Raw genomic sequence first — 16,451 nt, forward strand, 5'->3', positions numbered from 1 at the left:
TTTTCATTGGTTGCCATGGCAACCCAAGCCCATGTCAAAAGCGAGGAGAGAGTTATTGGCTTTTTTGGAGCTTTATTTGAGATTTGTTATTTTGCAAATATTTTGAAGCTCTTAATGAGAAGACTGTGATTTTAATTAGCTAATTATCGTTGCTGAATTTGCATAATTTGACATGGCTTATTTACATTGTTTAAAGATTAATTTGATAGCTAGCTATCACTAACCTGTTTGATGTTTTAAATAAAGATTAAGACTCTTAATTGAGGTTAAAAATCATCCTGACTGTCATCATTCTGCAGAGACAGTTACACATTTAGTGAATTGCTTGGCTGTGCTTTTAGTTTTGAATTGTGCCCTCAAAATGATTTGTTTTTGAAGGTTTAAAATATTCTCTGAACAAAACGATCTGATGTCTCTTCTCCTATCCTTGTTCATTTAAATAGTGTTAAAAGTGAAGTGTGTAATTTTTGTGCTACTAGAGGCACTTTTATCACCTTTAAGTGATTTACTAATAGCCCAATACCTAAGAACTATTATTTTGATTAATAGTGATGCTTCTCCCTGTACATATCATGATGTGTTTTGTCTTTCAGGCTAAATCCCTGCGGAAATTAATCCAGCATACGTTTAAACAATTTGCCAATTTGAATGATGAACAGTGCATTCTCAAGTTCTTTGAGATCCTATCACCCATATACAGATTCGATAAGGAGTGTTTTAAATGCGCTCTTGGGGTGAGTTGAGTTTAGATGTGGCTTTTTGTTCTAGATTTACTTTATGCCAATGAATGGAATTAATTAAACAGCTATTTACATGTAGCAGCTATCCTGATTTATTAGTTCTGCCTTGATGGTGATGATTTAGTTTTGTGACTGGTCTGCAGTGCCCTCTGTTGGCCAAAAGATGAATGTATTCCTGCACAATTTAAATCAGTGTCTCTCAGAGTATCTCTTTTTGGTTATTTATTTTTAATATGGGTTCTACCCTGCAACACTCATCAATAGAAGGGAAAATCAAGTAGCTATATTTATTAGATTTGTATTTTTAACTGTGAATTTAAATGACTGTCCACTGTTGTGTGTGCGTGTGTGTGTGTGTGCGTGTGTGCGCGTGTGTGCGCGCGTGTGTGTGATAGTCGAGCTGGGTGATAGCAGTGGAGTTGGCCATCGGACCAGAGGAGGGAATCAGTTACTTGACGGACAAAGGCTCAAACGTAAGGACTGTGATTTTCTGTGGATTAATGGGTTGATTGATGGAGGAATGGATTTATGGACTATTGAACAGTTTATCTAAGGCCACTCTGTCTGTGCAGCCCACACATCTGGCGAACTTCACACAAGTGCAGAGTATCCAGTATGAGGAGCGAGAGAGGAAGGGAATGCTACAGTTAGATGTGGCAGGAGCACCTGAGGTAACAAACACACAGGCTGTTTATTGTTGTCTTTTGCAAACATGTTTCATATGGCACAGTTGGAGACATTGTTTGTGCTTTGCATTTCTCAGCCTCTGACGGTAACAACTACAACTCTGAACACGGCTGAGAACATGGCCGATCTCATCGACGGTTACTGCAGACTTTTGAGCGGAACTTCCTCATCATTTATTGTCCGTGTACAGAAAGGTGAGAGCGCACACAAAAATGTAAACACACAATTTCTGATGAATTTTTAGGGATAGCTCACCTGAAAATGAAAATTATCTCATTATTTAATCACCATCTTGTTGTTCCAAAAAAAAAAAAATCCAATAAAAGTGCTCTATAAAACTACTCTTAGAAAAATTGTCATACAGGTTATGTAGGATATGAGGGTTATTAAATAAAGACAGAAATTTCATTTTCAAGTGAACAATTCTTTTAAGATGTGTTCGCAATGGCAGCGATTAAAGCACTAGAAGTTGCTGTACTTTAGTATGCAACCGTATTAAGATGCAGACCTTGTTTTCTCTCCTATTGGTACTAGCATTTGCATAAAGTCTGCATTGTCAATTGACATTTATGGTCGCTATTGTTCATATCACCTCAAATCACCAAATCTCATTGCAATCTAATGACTTTAGTGTGCTTTCAGTGTGAACGCACCTTTAGAACTATGAAATCATCTTCCAGTTTAAAGTGACATGTTATTTCTTTATTCAGGTTTTTTATAGATCTTCTTAATTTCAAGATATAAATTTGTATTCCTTTTTGTGTGTTAACAGAAGGCGAGAGGGCTCTTCCATCAATCCCAAAGGCTCCAAAGTAAGTCACAAAATACAAAGATGTTGTTTCAAAAATACAGTGGTTTCCAAAAGTCTGAGACCACTAGTGAAAATGGTTCTATGTTGTATTTTTTGTAATATAATACAGATGTTTTTATTACAAATTGTTTAAATCAGCATTACAAAATGAGCACAATATTAAAATGGAAAAACGTTTGTGTCCTCATTTGCTTAAAATGACAGCCTGCACTTGAGCTGGCATGAACTTCACAAGTTTGTGCAAAACCATCATGTTATCACCACATGATTGAGAATGTTCCAGACAGCATCTTGTGCGCTTTAATGAAAGAAACTAAATCTGTCCTTTTGTTGAAATCTGACCTAGAATCTTAAATATTTCTGATTGATTCATGTCAAAATGTTTCTTGCTTTATTTCAAAATTAGTATTAGATTTTTAATCCCAGATTTTGTGTGTGGTCTCAGACTTGATACAATAATAATAATAATTATACAAATAATAATAATCTTAATTGATTATCTCTGCACTGTAAAATCTAAATAGTATACCTTACTTAAAATTTTCAAGGCAGTGGGTTTGCATGCTTTTTCTAAGTAACTTTAACAAGTTACAAGTAAACTTAACCCATCTGTAATTAAAGTTTCATTGTTTTTATTGAATTATTTAAATTGAGGTATAGCATGTCTTACAAATATAAGGGAAATTATAACTAATTTCAGTTATCCATATGGCACATTGTATTCTCCTCCGTAATCCACATACATCTGCACTTTTGTAAAGTACAATGGAGTAAAATTTAAGAGGCTCCAAGTTCACCAGAGGTAACACTAATCACCCTCATGGTGACTTCACACAAATCAAAACTATCAACCAGCTACAACAAAACAACAATAGTCATAAGAATTAAAACGATATACTTTTTTAAATAACAATTATACATTTTCTACACAAGTTCCATTGTTTTGACCAAACATAATATACATAATTTATTCAAGCACAATGGCTTATGGGTATTCCATACACCTGCAAACCAAAGTGTAAAGAATGTTTATATTTGAGTTATGATTCCAAAATGTGACATTTCAAGTAGTTTAATTAGGACCACTTAAATTAATTTTTTTAATGACAACTTAAGGATTTAGAGAATGGTAGAGTAATGGTAACTTAATTAAATTAGTAAGAATAGTAAAAACTTAAGCTTACAATTATTATTATTATTTTTTTTTTTACAATTTGAGAACTAGTGTTTACAGGTTTACTTTTTACAGTTTTCAATAGTTTTCCAATAGGGCAGCTTGGTTTCTCTTAACACCCTGTTCGTGGTCTCTGTGGCTCAGACATGTTGAATCTCTCAGTGCGCCTCAAACTAATCTTACCTTCAGTCCAACTCCCATTAAAATTGATAATGATGGTGCCCAAAATGATAATGATAATGAGGGGGCATTCCCCCTGCACACATTAATGGATCAACCCAGCTTAGTGGGATTAGCATGGAGCAGTGTATTCTGTATGAGGTGGAGAATGTCACACTCTGATAAAGTTTAAATGAAAAAGTACACTATTCATCATCTTCAACCTTTGTCACATAGATCAGTAAACCATGAGAAACGCTTACAAGGAGTTCGAGCCAAAGCCATCTCTATTTCAGGTAGGACTGCACTCGTTCAAAAGCACAATATTTTCCTCTGACATCCTGAGCTTTGATGTAGTAATAATAATAATAATACGTTTATTTTATTTAGCACCATTCTACAAACTCAAGGTCGCTTTACAAGTAGCAAGCAAATATAAAAATACAAATAAAAAACAGAAGAGCAGATCAGTTAAGGGTCAGAATGACATAGGGCAAAGAGATATGTTTTGAAATGGCTTTTGAAATCATGTTAAGGTCGGGATTGTGGGATAGAGTTCCATAATGTTGTAGTAGTAGAGCTAAAAGCCCTGCCACCCAGTGATGTTAGCTTATAACGTGGGATGAGTAGTAAACCGGTCAGAAGAACTGAGTGAGCGAGATAGTGTGTAGAGATGAAAATGATCTGTGATGTAAGGAGGGGAAAAAACATGTAGAGCTTTAAATGTTGTGAGGAGTAATTAATACTGTAATTAATACAGATGATTTCTTGGAATAAGTGAGAACCTGAGCTGCAGAATTCTCAATGTATTGCAGATTATTGATTTATTGAAGACCAGAAAAAAGGGTGTTACAGTAGTGAAGTGATGAAAGTGTGAACAAGAGACTCTGAATCACTTAAATTGAGAAAGGGGCGTAGTCTGGCAATATATCGGAGGTGAAAGTAAGCAGCTTTTTTGAGAGAAGCGATGTCAAGTCACGCTTATTTGTATAAAACCTTTGACAACACACATAGTTTCGAAGCAGCTTTACAGAAAATCAGGCATTAACAGAAAATGAAACCGTAATATCTATAATGTATTAGAGTCATCATTGTTTAGTTTGATTAAATACGATTATGAAGTGTGTATAAAAATAAGTAATTAAATAATCATTTAATAATACCAGTGAGAAGGCAAAAGGCAGCTGTGGCAAGGAACACAAAACTCCATAAGATTTTGGTTAATGTAGAAAATAACATTGGGAGAAACCAGGATCACGTTTGGGGACAGTTCCCCTCTGGCTAACAGCATGAATATAATGGCAATATTAATTATTTATGTGCAGTGCAGTCATGGTTTAAAATGATTAAACTAAGTAAGGGACAATGTTTAAACAAAGAGTTTGTATGAACTGTAATATTAATGACTAATGTCTTTTGAAGTTCAGCCTGGATTAACTGCAGAAGTTAACATAGATGCATTGTTCTTTTGTTAGTTGGCTGATGAAAGCATTTGTTGGCAATTTATTGGTGGTCTATGTATTCTATTTTAGGAGTGTAGTCCATCATTAGACCAAGGTGATGCTGTCGAGATCAGTGAGGTGCTTCGCAGGTCAACCAACTGGTCATTTCAGTGAAGCCTATCCTAAATCCAAGGTTCAGGCAATGGCATATGAAGTATACCATGTCTTATGGTTGGAGTTTGAAAATCGGTCTATAATTAGCCAACTCTCCAGGATCAAGTTGTGGCTTCTTAATAAGCAATTTGATAACTGCCATTTTAAAGTTTCTTGGGACATGTCCTAAGAACAGCGAGGAGTTAATAATATTAAGAGGAGGTTCTGAGATTAAAGGGAATACCTTTTTTAAGAGCTTAGTTGGTATTGGATCTAACATACATTTTGTGGCTTTTGATGTTTCGATAAGTTGTGTTAGCTCTTCATGACCTATGACAGCGAAGGATTGAAGTTTCACTTGTGGAAAATTATGAGACACTTTTCTGAGGTACTGTGACAGATGATTGCATAATTCCAATTTTATTTCTGATTATTACATTTGTATTACTATTGTGCTGTGATGGAATATCTGGTTCAGTTGAGACTTCACTCCTAACCAATTTAGCCACAGTACTGAATAAACACATCTGTCAGTTTTTAGTTCCTGTCTGTAGCTACAGACACTATCCTTCCATGTACCGCGAAATACCTCTAATTTTGCATTCTTCCACTTGTGCTCCATTTTCCGCATACATGAGATAAGGTAATGATCTGAGATGTCATTGCTCTGCTGTAGAATTTCTATAGTATCAATATCAACTCCATATGACTGAATTAAATTTAGTTTAATTGGTCCTGTTACGTTTTGTCTAACTTCAAGCAATTTGAGATTATCGATAAATGCTAATCCCAGTGTGTCATTTTCATTATCTATGCAAATTTTGAAGACACCAACAATTAAAGCTCTAACTACAGTAAATACTAGATTTCACAGAAAATTTGCAAATTCACCAAGGAAATCCTAATAAGGCCCATGTGATCTATATACTGTAGCAAGGGCAAAAGACGACAGAGATTTTTATTTATATCTGACGGTGTTACATTAAGCATTATTAGTTCAAAAGACTTGAACTTATTTCCTGTCCTCTGAGTAGCACCAAAAACGTCACTGTAAATTGTAGCAACACATCCTCCTCGACCCTTCAGACAAGGCTCATTTTTATAACAATAACCAGTGGGGGAGTAGATTCATGGATTCTTTCATTGGATATTTCAGTTATCTTGCAATGGGACCTAATGCGCCTCCACAAGCATTTAACATGCTAAGGGTTGCCAGATAAGACATGCAAGTCCCCCAAATTAGAGATTTATTCTTGGGCAAATTTGGAATATTCCTCCTAATGTTAAACTTATCTGGTAACCATGCATGCGTGTGCACTCTTTCTAGCTATCGCTTTCCCCTTTGAACAAACTTAGCGACACTCAGTGTCCATTCTCAAGTCTGCTTGTGCTGTTTGGTGCTACCAAGTTTGTGAGAAAATTTTCTCAGTGATGAACTTTAATAAAATATAAAGAAAGATCTCTGCATCATTGACACGCAGAGGGGTAGTAATTATTGACATTTCAATGCATTGCACCTATATGTTAATCTTAACTCTTGCAGTAATGATTTATCATAGTCATGCACCCTTTTTTATTCAGTTAAACCGAAACAATTGAGGAGACCCGCATCATGACCCTTTTAGCTTGTAAACGGGTAATGTTTTGAAAATAAAATGAGTAAACTGTACCGTTTTGCGACAAACATTAAAAGTGCTATAACTGAAGGGCCTGGGTAGCTCAGCGAGTAAAGACTCTGACTGTATCAGGCTACCACCCCTGGAGTCGTTAGTTCGAATCCAAGGTGTGCTGAGTAACTCCAGCCAGGTCTCGTAAGCAACCAAATTGGCCCGGTTGCTAGGTAGGGTAGAGTCACATGGGGTAACCACCTTGTGGTCGCTATAAAGTGGTTCTCGCTCTCGGTGGGGCACATGGTGAGTTGTGCATTGATGCCAGGGAGAATATGTGAAGCCTCCACACGCGCTATGTCTCCGCAGTAATGCACTCAACAAGCCACGTGATAAGATGTGCGGATTGACGGTCTCGGACACTGAGGCAACTGAGATTCGTCCTCTGCCACCCGGATTGAGGTGAGTCACTACGCCACCACAAGGACTTACAGCACATTGGGAATTGGGCATTCCAAATTGTGGCAAAAATCTAAAAAAGTACTATAATTTGTTTTTCTTTCTTTCTTTTTTTTTTTTGGAAAACAGACCCCTGTTATAGAGTGTTAAATTGCGTAATAAATTACTACGGAAGTACAGATGGTAAAATAAATCATTTATAATTATGCTCAGCCTTTTTATTTATTTTTTTAATGCCTGGTAGAAAATGATCTACCTTTTGTAGAGCAATATTATACTTTTATAAAATTGTATAATATACAATTGCAGAATAGTCCCATCCATCACATATACACTTCAGAAAATTGAGTGCACAACTATTTCTGGGCTTAAAAGATACAAGAACCAAATAAATGCGTAACTTTCTATCTCAAAAGGAGTAGCTACAATGTGGCCCCCTATATATTACTTAAAGCCCGATGTGATCCCTGTACCAAAAAAATTGCCCACCCCAGCGTTACTGGGTAAAATATGTTTTAGATATATGAACTTTCACGAATAGCCTCAGCACAGAGTTTGTGATCATCTGCATTGGTGTTTATATGCTTAAAGGGATTTGTTCATCCAAAGAATTTTGTTATTATTGTTCCAAACCTATACGACTCTCTTTATTCTGTTGAAAATAATAGGCAATGTTAAGCACAATGTTTGCCTTGGTGACCATTAACTTTGATAGCATCTTTTTTTTCCATACAATGAAAAATTGACTGTCAGTCCCTAACATTCTGTCTAACATATCCTTTTATGTTTCACGGTCATACGTCAGTAAATATCACAGAATTTCATTTTTGGGTTAACTATCCCTTTTAAAGACTCGCTTGTTCTTGTAGCTCAAATTGTAGAGTGCATTTACGATTATGAGCAAAAAGTGAATCTATACACTGAACTGCTTGTCATAGACTACTATTTTTCCATTTCTGCAAGGCCTCTGATGGTGTCATTTACTCCATAACTATTTACATTCAAGAGAAATAGTTCTCTAAACCTTTATTTCCCTGATGAATTCTGTAAAGTGTGTTGAGATTTCAGTAACTGTAGTTCAAAGAATCAAAAGTTGTATTAGTCCAAATGAAGGTAGTTTATTTTATCATTAAGCTTCCAAGATTTTCACTCTTGGTTTGATTGCTTTGTCAGGACCTAAATTCAATTATACTCCCCTCCTCCTCCCCCCGCTGGTCTGTTTTCCTATTGTACTTTAAGATCTGAACCATGTGCACCAAAACTCCTGCAAACCCTCCAACAAATACACTTTAAGTGGCAATTCACACACAATGCATTTTGTTATATGTAAACCTGTAAGAATTACATCTTTGACTGTATCGTGTTTTGCTGTTTTTTCAGTGTCTTGCACAACAGCACCATGTTTTAAGATACCGTGCCAAGTTAAAAGAATTTGAACTTCATTGAACATATCTCTTCAGCTTTTAAATGCTTATTTTTAGATTCCATTTGTTGCATGGTTTCTGGCTTTTTTATTATCAGTCTGAACATCTCAACTCTGTGGCAATGTACTGTTTTGTGTGTTTGTGTTACAGAGAGGGTTTGTGCATGATATTTAAATTTAATCTAAAGAATAAGTGCATTTTTTCAAGTTCTTATTTCTGGTACTAATTATGGTTTGGGACTTTATTGCATTGTGTAATGCCCATGAAATTTATTTTCCTGCTGCATACCTTTCCTCATTAGTAGTGACTTTTATCTGTTATGAATAAGAAATTAATCTAATTCTTTCCTTTTTCTTTCTCTCTCTTTCTCTGTAATAACTTGCATGCTGTCTGGATCCACAGATGATATTGGTGATGGTAAAGTCCAATTTTAATATTTCATTACTGAGTTCGGTCAAAGTGCCAAACATTTGCTTCTGAACACATTGGTTTATGTCTAAGTAAGCTGACGTTCTCCCTCTAAAAGAACTTTTCTGAATAAACCTGCCCCTCAGATGAAATTTGTAACGCTATTATATTTATTTCTGTTTAAATCACAGTTAACCTGGTTAAAGGCCCAATGAAATCAAACATTTGTGACTTCTAGTCCATGTCTATTATCTTTGAAGCCATAGTTTACTCCTAAAAGTTGACAAAATTAACTTTTAGCATATACATGCATTTTCCAATGCAACGCTATCTTCATTTGAAGATAGCGTTGCATTGGAAAACATCTCTATACATCTCTATATCGATTCTTAAATCCCAAGATCAATATTTTACTCCAGGGCTAGTCCACTGGTGGACCGTGGGCCAAATCCGGCCCTCCAATCATCTTTGTGTTGCCCTTCAACAGATTTTTTTATCAAACTGTCTCGCCATCTGAAATACGTCTCCAGTTAAACATGTAACATTGGTTCCCTGAGATGAAGGGAACGAGACATTGCGGTAAACACTTTTGGGGAATCCTTCTCTGACGATCTAGTTCAAGCCCTTGTATCTTATGATTGGCAATGCTGTTTGAGTCCCGCACCTTTAGTCGCACAGTTGGCCTATATAAGCGGGTGCACGGACACCGTTTCTCCAGAATAGTAGTGCAGCCAGGTTTTGCAATGTCTCATTCCCAATATATACACTTTTAAAAGAATATGTATAGTAAGTCACTGGTCTACGTGGTGCCTTATTACAACATATTTCAAGATTATAGAATGATGATTAACCCCACATGGTGACAACCAGACAGGAAGTTAATCTTATGCTTGGGATAGCCACTGATCAGCCACAACATTAAAACCACTGTCAGGTGAAGTGAATAATAATAATAATAATAATACATTTTATTTATAATGCACTTTACATTTCAACTAAATCTCAAAGTGCTACAGTAACAAAGAATTTAAACACAGTTCCAGGAGAAATAACACAAATCAATAAATAGCAATAAAACACCAGAAAGATGAAAATAAAATCATGAAAGTTAAAAGGCCTTTTGAAATAAAAATGTCTTTAGGCCCTTCTTAAAAACCTCCACAGTTTGTGGAACCCTTAGGGTCTCTGGGAGGGCATTCCAGAGCCGTGGGGCGACTGCCTGAAAGGCCCTGTCTCCCATAGAGAAGAGTTTAGTCCTTGGTTGGTACAGGCAGTAGGTAGAGGAGCGGAGGTTTCGTGTGGCGTTTTGTGGTGTGAGAAGTTCAGTGAGGTAGGCAGGGGCAGTTCCATGTATGCACTGATGGGTAAGGAGACAGATTTTGTACTGAATTCTGTGTTGGATGGGCAGCCAGTGTAAGAATTTCAGGACAGTGTGATATGATCGTATTTGCGCCTCCTCGTCAGGACCCGGCAGCGCAATTCTGAATATGCTGGAGCTTTTGCAGGCTTCTGCCAGGGATCCCGACGAGGAGGGCATTACAATAGTCCAACCTGGAGGAGACAAAGGCATGGATCAACCTCTCAGCATCCGGTTGGGAGAGTGAAGGGCGGAGTTTGGCAATGTTTTTAAGGTGGAGGAAGGAGACCTTACAGACGTGGCGGATGTGGGTGTCCAATGCGAGATTTGACAAAACTTTAGACAAAAACGGCAGGTTTGAAACGGGTCTGTAATGAGCCAGGATTGCAGTTTTGAGAGCTGGAGGAACCTGACCGGATTTGAGTGACTGATTGAGGATTACTGTGATCAGTGGACTGATGGCTGTAATGTTGGATTTTAATAATGGTGTGGGGAGAGGGTCCAGTGAGCATGTGGAGGTTCTCATGCACTTTATGATCCTCTCCACCTCTGTCTGAGAAATGCATGAGAAGAAAGAAAATGTGTTTAATGGATTTGTGAGACTGATTTTGGAGGAAAGTGGAACTGTGGCAGAGAAGTTGGACCGGATTGATGCCACCTTGTTGGTGAAAAAGTCCATAAACTTATTGCACTGGTCTGAACTGATGTCAGCATGTGCACCTGTGGGAGGTTTATTGATGCAAACAACTGTCTTGAATTTCCAGTGCAGTTTGAAATTTTATGTGAAAAATATTGAGACCTGGCTATGGTGAGTGCTTTGGAGTAAGATTTTTGGTGTTCACGGTAGGCCTGTTTGTATACATGTAAGCCACTGGAGGTGAATTTCTGCTTCAGGGCACGGCCAGCCGTTTTCATCCTCCGGAGCTCTGTTGTATACCAAGGAGCTGACCTGGAAAAAGTAACTTTTTGTTTTGATTGGTGCATGTAACTCAAGGATATTGTAAAGGCTGGAATTATAATGGTCAACAGAGCCATTTACTGATGCGAACTGTGTGACCATTGAAGCTTGCTGTATATCTTGGTTGAAGATGGTGGTATCTATTGCTTTTAAATTTCGGAACCGGATTTGACGTTTTGTTTTATGGTAAGGACTTGCTAGGGGCAGTTCCAGGGAGATAAACTTATGGTCAGACACGCCCAAATCATAGACTTTCATGTCGGTGATGGGGGCAGTATCTGTTATAACTAGATCAAGAGTGTGGCCTTTTCTGTGTGTAGGTACTGTGACATGTTGTGTAAGATGTAAACAGTCCAAGAGTTCAAGGAACTCTGCAGCAGGGCGATTTGTGGGGAGTCAGCATGAAGGTTGAAATCTCCCATAATAAGTGTATTATGGGTTATTGCACAGAGTGATGTGAGTAAATCTTGTAGCTCAGTGATAAATCCAGGATGTGGTTTTGGGGGCGATAGATGAGGAGTATTGTTATTATTTCTTTGTGAGATCTGCATTTGAATAGAAGACACTCAAATGTAGACAGCTCAGGCAGTGGGAGGGGGGTGGCAATCAGGTCTTTGCGATGAATAACAGCAAGACCTCCACCACGGCCAGTGTTTCTAGCCTTCTCCAGGTATAAGTATCCTGGGGGGCAGGCTTCGTTTAATGCAAGATATGACTCTGGTTTATGCCAGGTTTCAGTGAGGCACATCATGTCTATTTGTTTTTCAAGAATATGTTCAGATATTAAACTAGTTTTATTTGTCAATGACTGGGTATTGAAAAGGTGTATTTTTAATTCTGAGATGATCTTACATTTGGGAAAAGTGCGGAGAAGGCTGAAATCCACTCCGCGTTTTCCATATCTCCAGTGTTGCCCGTTCTGACGCAGCCCTTTATTGGTCCTTGTGTTTGTCGTGTTTGATGACGTAATTGCCATTGGCACGTCTGGTGAGCGCCGCGGAGATACAGCCGATGAGGGTGAGATCCAGGTGGAGATGAGCCGACGGAGTCCCCAGGTCCGTCGAACATGGGCAGTCTGCATGCGCGTTGGGGTCGACGATGGTGGGACCCGCGCTTCACCACGCAGATAGGATGCGATGGCCCAGGATGCCGCCACAGCAGGGTCGGCGTGCGCGGTCCGCCCCAAACACATGCGCCGCTCCCGGGCTCCAATGGCTCCGTCCCGTTTACCGCCTCGTCTGTCTGATTCATCCAGAGCAAAACGCAAGCAGCTGTGTTCATAAAGCACGAAAAATCGCACGAAGAATCGCCGTTGCCATTTCCGAGATCTTTGCATGGGATTATCGAAGTCTGTTCCCTCGGGCGCCAAACACAGCCATCATCCATCTTCAAATGCTTGAGGGAGCCTGACTTGTACTGACTTCCCATCAAACTGCTGGGTCTTCAATGGCACCTGTCCAGGTCAGTCAGTTCTTTAATTTTATGTGTTGGAAAAATGGGCAAGTGTAAGGATCTGAGTGACTTTAACAAGGGCCAAATTGTGATGTTAGATGGCTGGGTCAGTGCATCTCCAAAATGGCAGGTATTGTGGGGTGTTCCCTGTATGCAACGGTTAGTTCCTAAAAGTTGTTCTGAAATGGTTTGAGGAACATGACAAAGAGTTTAAGGTGTTGACTTGGCCTCCAAATTCCCCAGATCTCAATCCAATTGAGCATCTATGGGATGTGCTGGGACCAACAAGTCAGAACCATGGAGGCCCTACCTCGCAAATTACAGGACATAAAAGATCTGCTGCTGAAATGCCTCGACGGCTAAGAACAGTTTTGGTGGCACGAGGGGGACCTACACTATATTAGGCAGGTGGTTTTAATGTTTTGGCTGATAGGTGTATATATGAGTCATATAATACACACAGTATAAATTTAACTCCTTCATAACCAGAGGTAGGAAGAGACATTTATTGGAAGTGCTTGTAACTCTAGTGAGAGTAAATTGTATAACAGCCTACACAGGTGGTTGTATTAAAATTATAACAGGTTGCACGCCCATAATAAGGAGCTCTGGCTCAATCGCTGGTGTTGGAATAGTAAGTTTTCTAAACAGAGGACATGCGAATTGATGGACACCACATCTAGGTTATAAAACCTCTCGAACATGTTGTGCGAAGACCATGTGATTCATACGCAAGGGTGATTGTATCAACAATCCGGTGAGAGAGCCTTTGCTTGGAGATGGACATAACTTTTGTGCATTCTCCATAACAAACGAAGAGCTGAACAGACAGTCAAAACTGCCAGGTGCACTCCACATACGTGTGTAATGCCCACACGGGGCATAATAAATGCATTAACTGCTCCTCATCTGAATTAAATGGTGGGGAAGAGAAGGCTTGTAGGCGGACTACCTAAGCCCTAAAGGGGCATGTAAAGCACCTTAGGCACATGATGGTGGCTTTTGGAAGCCCCAGTCCGAATTCCAGACATGAAATGTCAACCGACAGTGCCTGTATATCACCAACCCGTTTAACTGAGACGAGAGCCAACAGACGCACTGTCTTTAGAGAGCACACACACAACTCAACGAATTCCAATGGTTCGAACAGGGTGCCCTCAGCACCAGATTTAAAACCCTCTTTGGATCTATTGCAGGGTTCAAGCACCTCACTCCCCTAAGGAACTTTATGATCAAAACATGTCTGCCTATAGAGAAGCAAGCCTCTGGAATGTGAAATGCCAAGTCATGATGTTGTTTTGATCTGGTAATACTAGTTGGCCCCTGCCATGCTGGTGAAGTTATCTGGTGAAAACACCCATCCTTTTTTCACTGTAAGGGGAAAGAGTTTGCTTACAAGCTGTCAAAATCTGTTCACATCCACCAAATTCCTGACCAATTCAGCGCAGAGAATCTTTGACATACAACTGTTCCTTAAAATCAGACAGGTTAGATACAATAGATGCCAAGCTACCCATGACTTGGAAAAAGTTTCCCTGTCGTTTCAAAAAATAAAGTTTCAAAAAGCTACACTTTGACGCTACACTGATTTAGCGCTTTGAAAACAAATTTAGGTGTGACCAGCTGTGAATATGTGTGCAACACGTCAATGAAATTGACCAGAATTTATAGCCTCTGCTGGTGACATCATTGGATGCACCTGTAGCAGGGCTATAAATAGATGCGTCACAGGTGCATCGTCACCTGTGTCATCGGCTGAACCTCTGAACATTCCACGCACAGTAATAAAGAGGCTGAGGAATTACTCCAGGTGGTTACTCGGGCTGTGGCAAGGCTACAGTTAGACTGACCACACAAACAAGAGACCCCCCCCAAACTAGAAGACAGATTTCTGTCTGGTGGCCAAACAAAAGGAAGGGAAGGGAACGCTATATCAGTCCCTGCCTTTCTTTGATTACCTCCATGATGAGCTCTCTCGTTCATGGAGGAAACCTTATACTTCCTGTGTCTTCGTGCCCTCGATGTCGACATATTAGACTATCATGGATGCCGAGGCATGGGGGTATTCAGTGATGCTGCCAGTAGAAGAGACACTTGCGTGTTATCTCTCGCCTGGCTCGGCATCATCACTAAAGAGACTCACTCTCCCCACAAAGCCATGCAGGACCACCTCCACGCTTGTGGGGAAGGCTTATCAGGCAGCAGGTCAGGCTGGTGCTGCCCTGCACACTATGGCAGTGTTACAGGCGTACCAGGCTGATCTGTTGAAGGACCTGACCGCGGGCACCACGGTCGGCAAAGAGGCTTTCCCTGAGCTTTGTCAAGCCACGGAACGGTCTCTCCGCACGACAAAGCAGATGGCTCGCACCATTTGGCCGGTCTAAGTCTGCTTTAGTTAGCACGGAGAGACACTTGTGGCTTATTTGGTGATGCTATGAATGTAGTTATCACCAGGTTCCAGTAGGCAAAGAGTAACGAGGAAGCCTTCGGTCAATTCCTTCCTCACCTCACTCAGGGGAAGGGGCCATCGGCCACCCAGCCCTGCCCCTTCTAGAAGGGAGGCTCAAAAACAAAGCGTGGTGAGTCATGCTCCCCCTTGTAGAGACTGTGTGCCGGCTCGTCGCCCTCAGCAGCCCCCAAAGCAAGACCTCAGGGCAGTCATTTCTATGAAGAAAAAACCCTGACAGTCTTGCAAGTCTAAGGCTACAGAATTAAATTAGATCGCCGTCCTCCGCATTTCTATGGCGTTCCACTACCGTGAAACCGGAACAAGCATGTCTACTGTGGAAAGAACTGCAAAATCTCTTGGTCAAAGGGGCCATAGAACATGTTACCCTTCTAGAGAAATAGTCGGGTTACTACAGCAGATACATCCTGGTTCCCAAGAAGGATGGGTTGTTGATTTTAGACCTTCGAGGCTTGAATCGCTCAATCAGGGCATACAAGTTCAAGATGCTAACTGTCAAGACGGTCGTGTCTCAAATCCAACATCACGATTGGGGGGAGGCCGCCACCAAGCAGACTGTCGGATTGGGTGAGGGACGCTATTGCCCTGGCCTACTAGGCGCGCGGTCAGGCTTCGCCAGTAGGTATCAGGGCTCACTCTACCAGAGGGGTCACCTCCTTTAAAGCCTTGGCTAGAGGTGTCCCTCTGCAGCATGTTTTTGATGCGGCAGGCTGGTCCTCGCCGCACATATTCATAAGATTTTATAGTTTGGATGTTCATGCCACTCTTATGTCCTTGAGTCAACATCATAAGCTCATGTCTGAGACCTCTCACACTCTTGTGAGCACAACTACACAACCGTAAGGGGTCCAGACATCCACATTGCGGCATGGGTATTCTCGTTCCCAAAGCGCTAAATCAGCACAGCATCAAAGTATAGCTTTTTTACAGGGAACGTCTCTGGTTACTTAACTGTAACCCCTGTTCCCTGATAAAAGCGGAATGAGATGCTGCACTTCATTGCCGCACTGGGATGCCCCAGGACTGCTCTTCAGACAAAATACCTGTCGATGCATCTGTTACGCAGTTATTTATAGCCCTGCTACAGGTGCATCCAATGATGTCACCAGCAGAGGCTATAAATTCTGGTCAGTTTCATTGAAGTTTTGCACAC

At 40.1% G+C, this 16,451-nt stretch overlaps 1 protein-coding gene across 3 annotated transcripts in view; it reads left to right on the forward strand.

Moving 5' to 3' along the window:
• The window catches only part of LOC127655624 (focal adhesion kinase 1-like), a 77,860-nt gene that overhangs the window by 20,939 nt on the left and 40,470 nt on the right, over positions 1-16,451 (forward strand). For 2 of the 3 annotated variants that reach the window (XM_052143515.1, XM_052143516.1), the window contains exons 8-14: positions 594-734; positions 1,136-1,213; positions 1,313-1,411; positions 1,504-1,621; positions 2,200-2,239; positions 3,809-3,867; positions 9,059-9,073. In XM_052143515.1, coding sequence (XP_051999475.1) covers positions 594-734; positions 1,136-1,213; positions 1,313-1,411; positions 1,504-1,621; positions 2,200-2,239; positions 3,809-3,867; positions 9,059-9,073 — 550 coding nt within the window. The remainder of the gene's footprint in view (positions 1-593; positions 735-1,135; positions 1,214-1,312; positions 1,412-1,503; positions 1,622-2,199; positions 2,240-3,808; positions 3,868-9,058; positions 9,074-16,451) is intronic. The other variant, XM_052143517.1, reaches the window with a different exon arrangement.

The sequence above is a fragment of the Xyrauchen texanus genome, chromosome 15 (genome assembly GCF_025860055.1).
Source record: "Xyrauchen texanus isolate HMW12.3.18 chromosome 15, RBS_HiC_50CHRs, whole genome shotgun sequence".
Classification (NCBI taxonomy): domain Eukaryota; kingdom Metazoa; phylum Chordata; class Actinopteri; order Cypriniformes; family Catostomidae; genus Xyrauchen; species Xyrauchen texanus.